The sequence below is a fragment of the Saimiri boliviensis genome, chromosome 7 (genome assembly GCF_048565385.1).
Source record: "Saimiri boliviensis isolate mSaiBol1 chromosome 7, mSaiBol1.pri, whole genome shotgun sequence".
Taxonomy (NCBI): Eukaryota; Metazoa; Chordata; class Mammalia; order Primates; family Cebidae; genus Saimiri; species Saimiri boliviensis.
Window position 1 is genome coordinate 122,617,538 of NC_133455.1, and position 18,823 is coordinate 122,636,360.

An 18,823-nucleotide genomic window follows, 5' to 3' on the forward strand; every position below is an offset into this window, starting at 1 on the left:
CCGACTGCATACTTATGCCCTGTAGTGTAATCTGTTACTCCTAAAAAAAAGCTTTTTTTGTTTTTTTTTTTTTAGATGGAGTTTCACTCTTGTTGCCCAGGCTGGAGTGCAATGTTGCCATCTAGGCTCACCACAACCTCCGCCTCCCGGATCCAAGCAGATCTCCTGCCTCAGCCTCCCGAGTAGCTGGGATTACAGGCATGTGCCACCATGCCTGGCTAATTCTGTATTTTTAGTAGAGATGGGGTTTCACCATGTTGGTCAGGCTGGACTTGAACTTCTGACCTCAAGTGATCCACCTGCCTTGGCCTCCCAAAGTGCTGGGATTACAGGCATGGGTCACTGTGCCAGGCTGAAAAGATGGTATTATCATTTTATGGGACCACCATTGTATATGCAGTCCATGGTTGACCTAAAAGTCATTATTCAGGGCATTCCTCCCCAGGGGTGCTTTAAAATCCATTCACTGGCTTGGAAGTTCTACCAAAAATATCGAGTCAGCTGGCATTTTTAATGAACATATTGAAATACCAGAGAATGAAATTCCTGCCTCTGCTGACCATTTTAATACATGTGTTCAGTCATGCAGTTTAATACATTCAGGTAGATTGGGAGTGAGACTTGTGATTGAATTCTGGCTTTTTCACTGATCAGCTGTTTGACCTTTAGAATATGAGCTATAGTTGTAAGTTTAAAAGTGTATAGAAAATAAAGCTGTAACAAGAAAGCAAGAAATATATATTTATTATTTATTATTTTTATTTATTTATTTATTTTGAGACGGAGTTTCGCTCTTGTTACCCAGGCTGGAGTGCAATGGCGCGATCTCAGCTCACCGCAACCTCCGCCTCCTGGGTTCAAGCAATTCTCCTGCCTCAGCCTCCTGAGTAGCTGGGATTACAGGCACACGCCACCATGCCCAGCTAATTTTTTGTATTTTTAGTAGAGACGGGGTTTCACCATGTTGACCAGGATGGTCTCGATCTCTCGACCTCATGATCCACCCGCCTCGGCCTCCCAAAGTGCTGGGATTACAGGCTTGAGCCACCGCGCCCGGCCTATTTTTTATTTTTATAGAGACTAGTTTCTCCACGTTTGTCAGGCTGGGCCCGAACTCCTGATTTCAGGTGATCCGCCTGCCTCAGCCTCCCAAAGGGCTAGGATTACAGGCGTCAACCACCAAGCCTGGCCCGAAATATTTTTTAAATATGCTTCTGGAAAAATAAAATTATTGCTTTTTAGCTTTGCAGGAAAAAACTTCAATAAATCTACAAGGTAGATATTATAATCTCATTTTACAGAGAGATATGAAACTCATATGAAAGGAGTTCACCTTCTTTCTCTCCAAATTCATTTAGAGCATCTGTAAGTTTCATATCTCTCTGTAAAATGAGATTATAGTGCCTGCTTTGTAAAGGTTATTATGAGAATTAGATAATAGATATTTAATATAAGTCCTGGCATGCAGTATTAAGTATTCACTAAGTGGAACTGTACTTAAGTGCAACTAGCAGAGTGACAACTTACTTTAACAGTGTTTTAGTAACAATGCAATTTTTGACTTTCAAAGATTTTGTTTTTGAAATGGAGTCTTGCTCTGTTGCCAGGCTGGAGTGCAGTGGCACATTCTCAGCTCATGGCAACCTCCGCTTCCCAGGTTCAAGCAATTCTCCCTGCCTCAGCCTCCTGAGTAGCTGAGATTACAGGTGCCTGCCACCATACCTGGCTAATTTTTATATTTTTAGTAGAGATGGGGTTTCGCCATGTTGGCCAGAGTGGTCTCAAACTCCTGACCTCAGGTGATGCACCCGCCTTGGCCTCCTGAAGTGCTTGGGTTACAGGCGTGAGCCACCACATCCAGCCTAAAGATTTTTTTAATATGGGGGGAATTCTTAGAAATGTCTGAGTTTCCAACATTCGAAAGATTATGCAGAAGTTTTTGAAAGCTGATAAAGTATTATGATTAAATCATTAGTCTTCTCACTGAAGTGAAGCTTAAGGTAATACATTCATTTGTAGTATTAAAAAGTACTGAAGGCCGGGCGCAGTGGCTCACGCCTGTAATCCCAGCACTTTGGGAGGCTGAGGCGGGCAGATCACGAGGTCAAGAGTTTGAGACCATCCTGGCCAACATGGTAAAACCCATCTCTACTAAAAATACAAAAATTAGCTGGGCTTGGTGGCATGCGCCTCTAGTCTCAGCTACTTGGGAACCTGAGGCAAGAGACTAGCTTGAACCCAGGAGGCGGAGATTGCAGTGAGCCAAGATTGTGCCATTGTACTCCAGCCTGATGAAAGAGTGAGACACTGCCTCAAAAACAAAAATAATCTTCCCAAGCATGGTGATTTATGCTTATAGTCCTAACACTTAGGAAGGCTGAGGCAGGAGGAAGAAGATGGCTTGAGGCCAGTAGCTCAAGACCAGTCTGGGCAGTATAGTGAGACCCTGTGTCTATGTGTTGGTCCATCATGCTTGTTCGTGCTCGCTCTCTCTCTCAAGAGATAGGATCTTGCTATAATGCCCAGGCTAGTCTTGAACTCGAGCCTCAAAGGATTCTCCCACCTCGGCCTCCCAAAATGCTGGGCAGGCATGAGCCACTCTACCTGGCCCGATACCCTGTCTCTTTGAGAAAAAAGAAAAAAAAAAAAATCTAAGCTGGCCATGGTGGCTCATGCCTGTAATCACTGCAATTTGGAAGACCAAGGCCAGTGGATCACCTGAGGTTAGGGATTCAAGACCAACCTGGCCAACACGGTAAAACCCCATCTCTACTAAAAATACAAAATTAGCCGGGTGCAGTGGCATATGCATGTGCTCACGGCTATTTGGGAGGCAGAGGCACTAGAATCACTTGAACCTGGAGGTGAAGATTGTAGTGAGCCAAGATGGCGTCATTGCACTCCAGTCTGGGCAACAAGAGTAGAAACTCCATCTCAAAAAAGAAAATGATAGGCCGGGCGCGGTGGCTCAAGCCTGTAATCCCAGCACTTTGGGAGGCCAAGGCGGGTGGATCACGAGGTCAAGAGATCGAGACCGTCCTGGTCAACATGGTGAAACCCCATCTCTACTAAAAATACAAAAAAATCAGCTGGGCATGGTGGCGTGTGCCTGTAATCCCAGCTACTCAGGAGGCTGAGGCAGGAGAATTGCCTGAATCCAGGAGGCGGAGGTTGCGGTGAGCCAAGGTCACGCCATTGCACTCCAGCCTGGGTAACAAGAGCGAAGCTCTGTCTCAAAAAAAAAAAAAAAAAAAAAAATGATGGCAGTTGCAGTTTGAGTGCTTACTATGAGCCAAGTTTCATTTCATCTTCACAATTACCTTGTGGGTTAAGTGTCAGTGTCGTCACTTTCTAAATTGGGAAATTGAGGCTTTACTAGGTTAAGTTGCACTGGGAATTGTGCTGTAACCACACAGCACACATCTCTAAATGGGGACTCACACCGGGCGCGGTGGCTCACGCCTGTAATCACAGCACTTTGGGAGGCCGACGTGGGCGGATCATGAGGTCAAGAGATCAAGACCATCCTGGCCAACATGGTGAAAACCTGTCTCTACTAAAAATACAAAAATTAGCCAGGCATGGTGGCACGTGCCTGTGGTCCCAGCTAATTGGGAGGCTGAGGCGAATAATCGCTTGAACCCAGGAGGTGGAGGTTGCAGTGAGCCGAGATTGCGCCACTGCACTCCAGCCTGGCAACTCCGTCTCAAAAAAGAAAAAAAAATGAGGACTTACTATTAGTTTGAACTAATACAGGCCAAGCCAGGGGTCGGCTGACCCTTTCTTTTTAATTATTTTTTTTCAGATAGGGGTCTTGCTTTGTTGCCCAAACTGATCTTGAATTCCTAAACTTAAGCCATCTTCCCACCTCAGCCTCCCTAGCAGCAGGGACTATAGTCATGCACCGTGTGCCACCACCCCTGACCAATAGTCCTTTTCTGTAAAGATCTGGACCAAATATTTTTGGCTTTGTGGGCCATACAGTCTCTGTCCCAGTTACTCATTACTCAGTTTGGCTGTTGTAGCACAAAAGCAGCCATAGATAATAGGTAAGTGAATGAATGTGTCTGTTTCAATAAGAATTTATAGACACTGGAATTTGAAGATTTTTTTTCTTTTTTTATTCATTACTTCCTACACAGTGATAATTTTTTTTTTTTTTTTTTTTTTTTGGAGACAGGGTTTCACTATGTTGCCCAAGCTGAGTGCAGTGGTGCAGTCATAGCCCACAACAACCTCGAACTCCTGGGTTCAAGTAGTCCTCCTGCCTCAGCCTCCTGAGTAGCTGGGACTGCAGGTGTGCACCACCGGCTAATTCTTAAATTTTTTGTAGAGACAGGGTCTCACACTGTTGCTCAGGCTGGTCTCAAACTCCTAGCCTCAAGTATTCTGCCCACTTAGGCCTCCCAAAGTGCTAGGATGACAGGCATGAGTCACTGTACCTGATTAGAATTTGAATTTAATATAATTTTTACATGTCTCAAAATATTTTTCTTCAGATATTTTCAGCCTTTTAAAAATGAGAAATTCATAGGCCCGGCTTGATGGCTTATACCTGTAATCTCAGCACTTCGGGAGGTCGAGGTGGGGCACATCACCTGTGGTCAGTAGTTCCAGACAAGCCTGACCAACATGACAAAACCCAGTCTCTACTAAAAATACAAAATAAGCCGGTGTGTTGGTGCGTGCCTGTAATCCCAGCTACTCAGGAGGCTGAGGCAGGAGGATTGCTTTAACCCGGGAGGCAGAGGTTTTGGTGATCCGAGATCACGCAGTTGCACTCCAACTTGGGCAACAAGAGCAAAACTCCACCTCAAAACATAACAAAAAAAATGTGGAATTCATTCTTAGCTCACAGACAATGTAAAAACTGACAGCAGGCCAGATTTGGCCCACAGACTATAGTTTGCCACCCCTGTGCTAAATCATAAAAGTATTTTTTCCTGGAAGGTCATAGTTACTCATACTATGAATATTATTTAAGAGAGTAATGAGGGTTGTTTTTATATTCAAATGGAACCCATTCCATTATGGAATAAAACCCAGAATTTAATTTTTAAGATAAAACTTGGAGATGGGCACGGTGGCTCATACCTATAATCCCAGCATGATTGGGAGGTTGAGGTGGACGAATCAGCTGAAGTCAGGAGTTCGAGACTAACCTGACCAACATGGTGAAACCCCATCTCTACTAAAAAAAAAAAAAAAAAAATAGTGGGGTATGGTGGCACATGCCTGTGGTCCCAGGGGAGGCGAAGGCAGGAGAATCGCTTGAACCTGGGAGGAGCAGGTTGTAGTGAGCCAATACCGTGCCATTGCACTCCATCCTGGGTGACTGAGCGAGACTCCATCTCAAAAAAAAAAACAGCTTGGGCTCTAAAGCTATATTGTTCTGTAGATGGTCTCTGGACTATACTTTCCTCTTTTCTCCCCAATTTTATTTAGAGCATAAAGGCACTTTCTTTTTTTTTTTTTTGAGACGGAGTTTCGCCCTTGTTACCCAGGCTGGAGTGCAATGGCGCGATCTCGGCTCACCTCAACCTCCGCCTCCTGGGTTCAGGCAATTCTCCTGCCTCAGCCTCCTGAGTAGCTGGGATTACAGGCACGCGCCACCACGCCCAGCTAATTTTTTGCACTTTTAGTAGAGACAGGGTTTCACCATGTTGACCAGGATGGTCTCGATCTCTCGACCTCGTGATCCACCCGCCTCGGCCTCCCAAAGTGCTGGGATTACAGGCTTGAGCCACCGCGCCCGGCAAGGCACTTTCTTAGACTGTCAGAAGCACTTGGATTGGAAATGTTGCCTGTATAACGGTAACCTGTGTAAACATCAATATGTCAATAACAGATTATTAGTGCAAAATTTAAATGTCCATAAACTGAAAGGGAATGATGATTGGTGACTGGGTCTATGAAATTACGAAAGTAAAGCCTAAGCGGAGTGGTAAGTTTTCCTCTTCTGCTACCCTTGTCAGCTGATGTCCTGATACCATTAATAAAGTATTCTTTTTTTAATTAAAAAACAGGCCGGGCACGGTGGCTCAAGCCTGTAATCCCAGCACTTTGGGAGGCCGAGGCAGGTGGATCACGAGGTCAAGAGATCGAGACCATCCCGGTCAACATAGTGAAACCCCGTCTCTACTAAAAATACAAAAAATTAGCTGGGCATGGTGGCACGTGCCTGTAATCCCAGCTACTCAGGAGGCTGAGGCAGGAGAATTGCCTGAACCCAGGAGGCGGAGGTTGCGGTGAGCCGAGATTGCGCCATTGCACTCCAGCCTGGGTAACAAGAGCGAAACTCTGTCTCAAAAAAAAAAAGAAAAACAAAACCACATCTGTTTTGAATAATACTTTTTTTTTTTTAAACACCCTACCTTTGAGGTAACTATTGTTGATTGTATGTATCCTTCTGAATTCTTGTGTTCCTGTAGACATCACAGATAACTTTTTTTTTTTCTACTTACAGTTATTTTATTTTTATTTATTTATTTTTGAGAGTGTCTTACTCTGTTACCCATTCTGGAGTTCGGTGGTATAATGGTAGCTCAACCTCCTGGGCTCAAACAATCCTCCTAACTTAGCCTTCCAAGTAGCTGGGAGTAAAGGCATGCGCCACCAAGCCCAGATAATTTTTATTTTATTATTTTTTTTTTAGTGATGGTTTCACCATGTTGCCCAGGCTGGTCATGAGCTCCTGAGCTCAAGTGATCCTCCTGCTTCCTAAAGTGCTTGGATTACAGGTGTGAATCACTGTGCCTGGCCATGTTGTGGTTTCACTATACACTTACCTAAAGACTAATCATATTGAATATCTTTTCATATGCTTATTGCCCATTCATAGAAGTTATTTTCTGAATCTTTTGCCCTGCCCCCTCCCTGGCCTCTTTTTTTTTTTTTTTTTTTTGGGGGCGAGGGAGGGCCAGGATCTCACTCTGTTCCCCAGACTGGAGTACAGTGGCACAATCATGACTTACTGGAGCCTTGACCTTCCTGGCTTAGACAATCCTCCTACCTCATTTTCCCAAGTAGCTGGGACCACAGGAGCATTCTACCACACACACCTGGCTAATTTTTTTTTTTTTTTTTTTTTTTTTTTTTTTTGTGGTAGAGACAGTGTCTCCCTATGTTGCCTAATTTTTATTTTATTTTTTGAGACAGTCTTGCTCTGTTGCCCAGGCTGGAAGCACAGTCGTGTAATCGCAGCTCACTGCAGCCTCCACCTCCTGGGTTCAATTGATTCTCCTGCCTCAGCCTCCAGAGTAGCTGGGATAACAGGCATGCACAACCACGCCCAGCTAATTTTTTGTATTTTCAGTAGAGATGGGATTTCACATGGGAGGCACCAGGCCTCCCAAAGTGCTGAGATTACAAGTGTGAGCTACCATGCCTAGCTCTAAGTTTTAGTTAGATTGCTTGTCTTAATTAATCTGTAAGACTCCTTTAGATTATAAAATTTTTATTGGATAAATGTTTTGCAAATATTTCCCCTAGTTTGTGGCTTGTCTTCTAATTTTCATAACAGTATCTTTGCAGAACAAAAGTTTTTCATTTTCATGAAGTCCACCTTGCTGATTTGTAAGCATGTGAATTTAAGTAAAGGTCATAATTATATCTACAATTTTTCTCCTGAAGGATATTAGTCAATCTTCAATTAAGCATGTGTAACTAGATTTAAGAATAAAAAATTGTTTTTTGTAGCTGTTTTCTTGAGGTAAGCTTTTTATTTTCTTCATCTTTCCTGTGTAATATCTTTGCAATAATTTCTAGTCACACATACTATGTTTATTTCTGATAGGTTGAGTTGAACTAAATTTTTGTAAATTATATTTATTTTAACTTCATGCAGCAGCTAATTACTAAATATTTACAATTATGAATTTCTCTAAAATAAATTGCAAAGTTGTCCTCTTTATCATTGCATACTGGCACTTACTGCATTAATTTAATGAAAGAAGGTAACTATATCTAATTTCTAAGTCCAAAGGAAGGCTTCACTTAAGCTACTCTCAGGAAGAGCAACTGGCTGCTCAAGACTTTATTTTTGCAAGTCTTATCCTGCTGCTTTCCTGGCAAGGATGGTGTTTACTTTCTCCAGTACCACAGAAGGAGCCTGTTTAGCCTCCTGCATCACTGGCCAAATTGCAGTTGAGTGCTGATTACAGCATCCTTATCTGGCACAGTGTAGGAAGCAGCAAGAAACACTGATTGTTTAGTGGTGATGGATTTTGTGTTACTGGCAGCTCAAAAATTTACCCTTAACAGGCTGAGAGAAGTTGACAGGAATGCTGAGAGTGTTGCATAATCATAGATTCTTGTGGGTCATTAATAACATTATTCAGTGCTTCAAAATACTTGGCAGCACCGTCTGTTGAGTATAGCACTAGACTAGCAATGGAACAAGTAATGTTTTAAAGTGGGCTCGAAGTTTCTCTGTTACTTACCTTGAGCAAATTTCTTCATTATTCATACTGTCTTAATTCCCTAGAAATACTGTGTGAGCATAATTTAGGTGCTAGATTAAAGGGCAATGAGATTTTTTTGTTTTTTTGAGATGGAGTCTTACTTTGTCGCCCAGGCTGGAGAGTAATGGTGTGATCTCAGTTCTCTACAATCTTCGCCTCTTGGGTTCAAGCGATTCTCCTGCCTCAGCCTCTCGAGTAGCTGGGACTACAGGCGTGGGCCACCACGCCTGGCTAATTTTTGTATTTTTAGTAGAGATGGGGTTTCACCATGTTGGTCAGGCTGTTCTTGAACTCCTGACCTCAAGTGATCTGCCCACACAGCCTCCAAAAGTGCTGAAATTACAGGTGGGAGGCACTGCACCCAGTGGCAGTGGTATTTTTAAGGGTAGTCAATCCACAACTATGAAAAAAATTTTCCTAAATGCATATTTTTTTTTTTTTTTTTTTTTTTTTTTTGTGAGATGGAGTTTTGCTCTTGATACCCAGGCTGGAGTGCAATGGCGCGATCTCGGCTCACCGCAACCTCCGCCTCCTGGGTTCAGGCAATTCTTCTGCCTCAGCCTCCTGAGTAGCTGGGATTACAGGCATGTGCCACCATGCCCAGCTAATTTTTTGTATTTTTAGTAGAGACGGGGTTTCACCATGTTGACCAGGATGGTCTCGATCTCTGGACCTCGTGATCCACCCGCCTCGGCCTCCCAAAGTGCTGGGATTACAGGTGTGAGCCACCGCGCCCAGCTAAATGCATATATCCTTACAGTTGATAAACCTGTGCCCTTCACCTAGATTTATCACTAATGTTTTTAAAAAATCTTTTTAGACTTACAGAAAAGTGGTGAAAATATTACAGAATCCCTCTATATCTTTCACCAAGTTTCTCCTAATGTTAACTTTTTTTCTTTTTTTTTTTTTTTTGAAACGGAGCTTCGCTCTTGTTACCCAGGCTGGAGTACAATGGCGTGATCTCGGCTCACGGCAACTTCTGCCTGCAGGGTTCAAGCGATTCTCCTGCCTCAGCCTCCCAAGTAGCTGGGACTACAGGTGTGCACCACCATGCCCAACTACTTTTTGTATTTTTAGTAGAGATAGGGTTTCACCATGTTGGCCAGGATGGTCTCAATCTCTTGACCTTGTGATCTGCCCACCTCGGCCTCTCCAAGTGCTAGGATTACAGGTGTGAGCCACCACACGTGGTCATTTGTTTTTTAAACATAAAGGTCATGAGTGAATTAATAGAGGGGCATGTCAGACAATCAGAAAGCACATCCACATCTGTGTCTGAGGGTTGTTAAATCTGCCTCACAAGTGATGAAGAAGAGTCTTTGAGACACATACTTCACACTTTCTAAGAATGATGAGTCACAAAATAAAGTCTTAGGAAATTCTCAAAAATAGAAAAGTCTTCAGAGATAATTTTTTTTGAGACAGAGTCTCTCCCTATTGCCCAGGCTGGAGTGCAATGGCACGCTCTCAGCTCACTGCAACCTCTGCCTCCCAGGTTCAAGTGATTTTCCTACCTCAGCCTCCCGAATAACTGGGATTACAGGTGTGCACCAGCACACACAGCTAATTTTTTGCATCTTCAGTAGAGATGGGGTTTCACCATCTTGGCCAGGCTGTTCTTGAACTCCTGGCCTTGTGATGATTCTCCCACCTTGGCCTCCCAAATTGCTGGAATTATAGGAGTAAACCACCATGCCCGGCCCAGAGAGAGTTTTCAAATGTTCAGAAGGGGTTGGTTTATCAGCCGAAGACTGGCTTTATTCCATTTTTGTTGTTTTTTCCTTTCTTCAAGCAGATCTGTCTCTCGGTGGCAATAAATGTCATCTGTTCATCCACACTTACACAGTCCTTTTCTTTGGTGACTGGCATAATAAGTGTTATTAATGACATACTTTAGTGAGTTAAATGAAATGCCCAGATCTTAAGGCTCTAGTAAGATGCTATACACAGTGTAATTTTCTTAGTCTTAGAACTAACTACAAAAAAATAAATATATTTGATTTTTCAGATGTAATTTAGAAGCCAGGAGACCAGAATTGGGGTCTGTTTCTGCTGTTAAATCGTACACATGGCTCTTCATGTCTGTTTCTTCATCTTCAAAGTGTGAAAATTAATGATAACTAGTTCATAGGGCTGTTTTAAAGAATAAACAAAATACCATGTAAAATGCTTACCACTGTGTTCAGAGCATAATGCTTAACACATTATTTAAAACAAAAAGAAATCCCTGCATGTATGGGGTCTGTGTTTTCACCTTTTTCTTATCCTTGGGATATTTCAGTCTCCTCAGGTCCTCTGGAATAAGTTTGGTGTTAAGGGTGGCAAATCTTCCTGCGTTCAGTATGGGCAGCCTCTAGAACAGGCGTCCCCAAACTTTTTACACAGGGGCCAGTTCACTGTCCCTCAGACCGTTGGAGGGCCGCCACATACTGTGCTCCTCTCTCACTGACCACCAATGAAAGAGGTGCCCCTTCCTGAAGTGTGGCGGGGGGCCGGATAAATGGCCTCAGGGGGCCGCATGCGGCCTACGGGCCGTAGTTTGGGGACGCCTGCTCTAGAAGCTGATGCCTTCTATAAGGCAGAATTGATTGGTTCCAAATAGCCCAAAAGAGTACATACAGGCTGAGCACGGTGGCTCATGCCTGTAATCCCAGCACTTTGGGAGGCTGAGGTGGGTGGATCACCTGAGGTCAGGAGTTTAAGACCAGCCTGGCCAACATGTTGAATCCCCATCTCTACTACAAATACAAAAATACAGGCATGGTGCTGGGTGCCTGTAATCCCAACTACTCGGGAGGCTGAAGCAGGAGATTCACTTGAACCTGGGAGGAGGAGGTTGCATTGAGCAGAGATCACACCACTGTAGTCTAGTTTGAGCAGTGAGACTCGGTCTCCAAAAAAAAAGAGTACATACATAAGATGAAATTGACAAGGATTTTTCTCTTTATATACTTGCTTTATTTTTTTTAACAGTGTCTTCCATGAGGAAATGATGAAGATGCGACAGGCTAAGCTGGATTATCAGGTGAGCAGTCTCCTCTTTTAAAATAGGTGGCCAACTATACTAACCGTGATGCTCTGAAGCCTTGGTAGGGCCATGGAAAGAATACTGGAAAGGAGACGGTTCGGGTGGTTACCTGTGAATTAGTGTCTGGAGTTAGTGGTTACTGAACCAAGGCTCTGGGCTGTGGCCAAACCAAAGGGCTTTGAAGATGTCAGCAGCAAGATGGGCCTTGGATTTACAATCACCAGAAATTCCTTGGGTTTCTTTCGGAGGAATTAAAAGATTGTTAACATTGTATTCTTTTTTTTTTTTTTTTTGAGAGACAGAGTCTCACTCTGTCCAGGCTGGAGTGCAGCGGCGCGATCTTGGCTCACTGCAACCTCCGCCTCCCAAGTTCAAGCAGTTCTCCTGCCTCAGCCTCCCGAGTAGCTGGGACTACAGGTGTGCACCACCACGCCCCACTAATTTTTGTATTTTAGTGGAGATGGGGGATTCACTATGTTGGCCAGGACGGTCTCGATCTCTTGACCTCATGATCTGCCTGCCTCAGCCTCCCAAAGTGCTGGGATTACAGGCATGAGCCACCTTGACTGGTAGCATTGTATTTCTATGTAGTAATTTGGTTCTCCTACCTTAAGTACCTCTCTACAATGTAATTTCACTTAACTACAAGATGCTGTTCTTATGCTAAAATGCAGATCTGAAACTTGCTGCTGTACTGCTTTAAAATCTTTTTTTTTTTTTTTTTTTTGAGACAGAGTTTCGCTCTTGTTACCCAGGCTGGAGTGCAATGGCGCGATCTCGGCTCACCGCAACCTCCGCCTCCTGGGTTCAGGCAATTCTTCTGCCTCAGCCTCCTGAGTAGCTGGGATTATAGGCACGCGCCACCATGCCCAGCTAATTTTTTGTATTTTTAGTAGAGACGGGGTTTCACCATGTTGACCAGGTTGGTCTCGATCTCTCGACCTTGTGATCCACCCACCTCGGCCTCCCAAAGTGCTGGGATTACAGGCTTGAGCCACCGCGCCCGGCCTGCTTTAAAATCTTAATCGCATAGAGAATAATTTTCTCCACAGAGCTGCTGGCACATTTAGTTTGTTTTCTGCATTAGACTAAGCTTTGTGAGAACAGGAGCCAAGCATATTTTGGATAAGCATTATATGAGAAGTTCTCAGCACAGTGCTGGACGTGTAGTAATCCTTCATTAAGGATTTGAACAAAGGAAGGAATAAATGAACGGTTTTGTAGTGTTACATGCTGTGATCATCATGTTCAGCCAGCTTAGAACCTATACCCAGCATTTGTTGCATTTATATTCACTTTTTTATATGAAACTATTCTAATTCAGCAAATTCTGTAGCTAGGATTGCTAACAGTCAAGATGTATGGATTCAGTAGGTGACTAAAAGTCTCTAAAGTTTTGTCTTCTCTTTATGTGGTTGGTGGAACTAATAATGGGACTTCTAGCCCAATAAATTATTTTAAAGGTGGTATTATTGAAAACTAAGAGACGAATTTACTATGATCATGGGGAAAATTCTGTTACACACACACGAACGTACACACTTATCCCTCTGCCCGCACAGATCACAGTGATTGCGATGAGCCCCTTATTTTCTTCATTCCATTGTAGAGCAAATTGTATTTAGGGAGAAGTGGGCACAAAAATGTAGATTTTTGATTTTTTTTATTCATTTTTATTCTTAGGCATCCTAGTATCATAAGGCACAATTGTACCTACTTTGCTAACATTAAATAAAATCTACGGTTCATCTATCAAGCATGTTCTAAAACATTAGTCTTTAAATTTCGTATATAAATTTTTTGTGTTTTTTTTTTAAGGTGGTCCTAATATTTTGTAATTTGTATTATTTTCATTGAAAATTCTACATGTGGTATGAATGTTACTTTTATAAATAAGCCTTTCTATAGTACCTTTTTTTTTTTTTTTTTTGAGATGGAGTTTCGTTCTTGTTACCCAGGCCGGAGTGCAATGGCGCAATCTCGGCTCACTGCAACCTCTGCCTCCCGGGTTCAGGCAATTCTCCTGCCTCAGCCTCCTGAGTAGAATTCAAACAATATAAAATTGATGTTTGCTGAAAACATCTCTCTCTGCTTGGCTCAGTTATTTGTCAGTAACCATCACTGACTTTTAATGTCTCTTCCGGAGATAGTAAGTGAATTTAGAGACATAAAATTTTATGGGAATTTTTTTTCACATGGCTAGGAGTTTCAAAGGACTTTTTAAAAATTAAAAAAAAAAATCTCTTTGGACCCGATGTATAAATTTTGGTGTTAATGTACAAGAAGCTGACATATTAGTGCACACCTGTACTCCCAGCTGCCCAGGAGGCTAAGGCAGAAGGATTCCTGAGATCAAGTGTTTTAGTTCAGTCTGGGCAACACAGCAAGATACCACCCTCCATCTCTTAAAAAAAAATGTATGAGAATATCATTAGGGCCATGAAATGCCAACAGGTTTTTAAGAAGGAGGTTACTCAGCTGGAGGTAAGGGAATTTCCACAAATGCAAGTCGAGCATTCAAATAGTGTATAACAACAAAGGCAGCACCACATAATGAGTAAAACATTGTGCTGGGAATCAGAAGTTGTTTGGTTCTAGTTCTGGCTCTGCCATTATTCAGCTGTGTGATTTTAGGTAAAGTACTTCAAGTCAGTTGGCCTCAGTGATTTCATCGGTAGAGTGAGGTGAGACTGAATAAAATAATAGAATGTTAGAAAGGATCTTAAAAGTGTCTACTGCTGGGCATGGTGGCTCATGCCTGTAATCCCAGCACTTTGGGAGGCTGAGGCAGGTGGATCACGAGGTCAGGAGATCGAGACCATCCTGGTCAATACGGTGGAACCCCTCATCTTATTAAAAAAAAAAATAAATAGACTGGGCACAGTGACTCACATCTATAATCCCAGCACTTCGGGAGGTTCAGGCGAGTGGATCACAAGGTTAAGAGATCGAGACCATCCTGGTCAACATGGTGAAACCCTGTCTCTACTAAAAATACAAAAATTAGCTGGGCATGGTGGCGTGTGCGCCTATAGCCCCAGGTACTCGGGAGGCTGAGGCAGGAGAATTGCTTGAACCCAGGAGGCGGACGTTGCAGTGAGCCGAGATAGCACCATTGCACTCCAGCCTGGATAACAACAGCGAAACTCCGTCTCAAAAAAAAAAGAGTGTCTACTAAGTTAGAGCCAAGATGGAGGCATATTGAGGAAAGCCAGGCCACAGCTCAGCCCAGGCATCCCAGGTGGGCAGTATCTTGGTGGGAACCTCACAGTCCAGAGTAGGCCAACCTGCCCAAGGAACACAGTGCATACCCATCAGTGATGGTGGCACACCGTAGCAGTTACCTCAATGGAGGTGGGAGAGACTGGGGAATCCCTGCCCAGATGTACATTAGATTAGACTCAGGAATTCTGCTATGGCAGTGTCCCTTTGGTTAAATGTCACTGCTCTCGAGCTTTGTAGGGTAAGAAACAGCTAAAAGCAACTGAAGTTAATCAGTCTCCTGAAGTTTGCTTCGTGTGAGCCAGTCTCATAAATGATAAATCTGAATCTGAGAATGACTTTCTAGTGAACTGTAAGTTAGAATTAGCTGGTTGTTACATTCCCAGTAGAAACATCTGTGGGAAGTTTGCAGTCAGAACATGGCTTGGTGTTTGAAATCAAATCAGGTGGAGTTTGTAAAGTGATCTCTATAGTGACACCTTAAAACATGATGGTATGACTAATTCACCTCTTCTGAAGGGGTGTACCCACCCAAGGAAGGAGATTCGCATGTGGTCAGGACAGTCTGCCTGCTTTAGTACTAGAGACACAAGGTAGATCTTGCTCTTTCCCTTCCCTTAACTCATCTTTTCATCATTCAGCTTACAGTATTATTGATTTGGTTTCATATCTGTCATGTTTTCCTCATATGATAATCTGAGAATTGAATATTTAAAAATTCTACATCTCCAGATGATTGACATGTGGCTGTTTTTCTCCTATGTAGATTTTAAGCAGCTTTATTAAGATATAATTCACATACTGTAAATATATGCCTATGTAAAGCATGCAAATGATTTTTAGATCTTTTAAATGGAATCATACAGTATGTGGTCTTTTGTGTCTGGCCGCTATGACTTAGCATAAAGTTCACCCATGTTGTAAATGTGCCAGTACTTCATTCCTTTTTATTGCCAAATAACATTTCATTATATGGATATACCACATTTTGTTTATCCATTCATCAGTTGATGGACTTTTGGGTTGCCTCCACTTTTGCATATTATAAATAAGGCCGTTCTGGATATCTGCAAACAGGTTTTTGGGTGGACCTGTTTTCATTTCTCTTGGGTTTATACCTAGGAGTAGAATTGCTGGGTCATATTGTAACTGTTTAGCATTGTAAGGAACATGTCAGACTCTTTTCCAAAAGGCTGAAGCATTTTATATTCCTACCAGCAGTGTATGAAGCGTTCAGTTTTTTCCCTTTTTGTTTTGTTTTGTTTTAATATGGAACCTTCACAGGTTCACGTGTGGTTTTTGTGCAGGGGCCATGCCAATCTTTGTATCATTCCAGTTTTCACTACATGGGCTGCCAAAGCAAGCACAGTTTTTCCATAGTCTTTTTTTTTTTTTTTTTTTTGGAGACAGAGTCTCACTCTGTCACCCAGGCTGGAGTGCAGTGGCTCAATCTTGGCTCACTGCAATCTCTGCCTCCTGGGTTCAAGCGATTCTCCTGCCCTAGACTCCCAAGAAGCAGGGATTACAGGTGCCCACCACCATGCCTAGCTGATTTTTCTATTTTTAGTAAAGACAGGGAGGGTTTCGCCATGTTGACCAGGCTGGTCTCGAACTCCTGACCTCAAGTGATCCACCCGCCTTGGCCTTGAAAAGTACTGGGATTGCCGGGCGCGGTGGCTCAAGCCTGTAATCCCAGCACTTTGGGAGGCCGAGGCGGGTGGATCACGAGGTCGAGAGATCGAGACCATCCTGGTCAACATGGTGAAACCCCGTCTCTACTAAAAGCGCAAAAAATTAGCTGGGCATGGTGGCACGTGCCTGTAATCCCAGCTACTCAGGAGGCTGAGGCAGGAGAATTGCCTGAGCCCAGGAGGCGGAGGTTGCGGTGAGCCGAGATCGCGCCATTGCACTCCAGCCTGGGTAACAAGGGCGAAACTCCGTGTCAAAAAAAAAAAAAAAAAAGAAAAGTACTGGGATTACAGGCAAGAGCTACTGAGTCTGGCCAGTTTTTCCACATTCTTACCAACACTTGTTATTGTCTGTGATTTAGGGCTATTTTAGTGGGTGTGAAGTGGCATCTAATTGTAGTTTTGATTTGTATTACCCTAGTGACTAATTATGTTAAACTTATTTTTTTTTTTTAATGTTTGTGGTGCCCTTTTTTTTTTGAGACAGGGTCTTGCTTTGTCACCCAGGCAGGAGTGCAGTGATATGGTCATAGCTCGCTGAAGCCTTGACCTCCAGGGCTCAAGCAGTCCTCCCACCTCAGCCTCCCAGGTAGCTGAGACTATAGGCATGCACCACCACACTTAGCTAATTTTTCTTTTTTTCTTCTTCTTCCTGTTTTTAGAGATGGGATCTTGTGTGTTTCCCAGCCTGGTCTCAAACTTGTGACCTCGAGTGATCCTCCTTCCTCTGCCTCCCAAAGTGCTAGGATTAATAAGCATGAGCCATCATGTCTGGCCAAGTTTTATAGTTTTAGCTTTTATACTTTCTGTGGCCTATTTTTAAAACTGATAGATAATCATACATATTTATGGGGTACATTTGACATTTGATAATGCACACAATGTGTAATGACCAAATTATTGTAATGATCAAGTTATTTAAGATATCCGTCACCTCAAACATTTATCGTTTATTTGTGTTGGGAACATTTCCAATCTTCTAGCTATTTTGAAATACACAATAAATGATTCTTGGCAGGCTGTGATAGCTCATGCTTATAATTCCAGCCCTTTGGGAGGCCAAGGTGGGTAGATCATGAGGTCAGGAGCCTGATCAATATGGTGAAACCTCATCTCTACTAAAAATACAAAAATTAGCCAGGCACGGTGGCATGTGCCTGTAGTCCCAGCTACTTGGGAGGCTGAGGCAGAAGAATCACTTGAACCCGGAAAGCGGAGGTTACAGTGAGCTGAGATCACGCCACTGCACTCCAGCCTGGCCAACATAGTGAGACTCCATTTCCAATCAATCAGTCAATCAATCAATTTTAACTACAGTCACTTTCTTGTGCTATTGAACACTAGAACATATTCCTTCTATCTAACTGTATATTTGAATTAATTGCTGTGTATAGTGTGAAACAGATTCAGCTTCATTCTCTAGCATGTGGATATCCAACTATCCCAACACCATTTATTGAGATACTTTTATATTGAACATATGGTGCTTTTATTTTTACCAGTTTCACTAGGATACTCTTTTATTTTTTACTTTATTTATTTAATTTTTTGAGACAGAGTCTTGGTCTGTTGCCCAGGCTGAAGTGCAGTGGCATGATCTTGGCTCACTACAACCTCTGTCTCCTGGGTTCAAGTGATTATTATGCCTCAGCCTCTGGAGTAGCTGGGACTATAGGCACATGCAACCATGCATGGCTAATCTTTTGTATTTTTAGTAAAGACTGGGTTTCACCATGCTTGCCAGGCTGGTCTTGAACTCCTGGCCTCAAGTGATCTGCCCACCTGAGCCTCCCAAAGTGCTGAGATTACAGGCATGAGCCACCATGCCTGGCCCAGAATGGGTTCTCTGATTCTTGCTATGATATTCCTGACATGGACACACATTAGGTGGAGAACATTTATTTCATCTGATGAAAATGGGTTAAAGTATAACATAGTCTCTTTGAGCCCAGTTGCTCATCTATTTGTATGTACTCTCTAAGAGAGGTCATCACTGGACTTAATGATATATTAAGAAGTCTAGTTTAAAATTTTTAGTCTTCCTATGATCTCGCTTTGTGGGCAGGGAGATTAGTTATTTATTTTTTATTTTTTGAGACAGAGTCTTGCACTGTCACTAGGTTGGAGTGCAGTGGCGTGATCTCAGCTCAGGCTCACTGCGACTTCCACCTCCCGGGTTCAACCAATTCCCTTGCCTTAGCCTGCTGAGTAGCTGGGATTATAGGCACATGCCACCATGCCCAGCTAATTTTTTACATTTTTAATAGAGACAGGGTTTCTGCCTTGTTGGCCAGGCTGGTCATGAACTCCCGAGCTCAAGCGATCCACCCGGCGTGGCTTCCCAAAGTGCTGGGATTACAGGCATGAGCCACTGTGCAGGCGAGAGCTTTATTATTTTATTGGATAAATTTATTTCATAG

At 43.0% G+C, this 18,823-nt stretch overlaps 1 protein-coding gene across 3 annotated transcripts in view; it reads left to right on the forward strand.

The window, feature by feature from the left end:
• TULP3 (TUB like protein 3) overlaps positions 1 to 18,823 on the forward strand; it is a 51,324-nt gene that overhangs the window by 9,738 nt on the left and 22,763 nt on the right. For 2 of the 3 annotated variants that reach the window (XM_039461579.2, XM_039461578.2), the window contains exon 2: positions 11,439 to 11,490. In XM_039461579.2, coding sequence (XP_039317513.1) covers positions 11,439 to 11,490 — 52 coding nt within the window. Of the gene's footprint in view, positions 1 to 7,120; positions 8,145 to 11,438; positions 11,491 to 18,823 lie in introns of those variants that run through there. The other variant, XM_074403392.1, reaches the window with a different exon arrangement.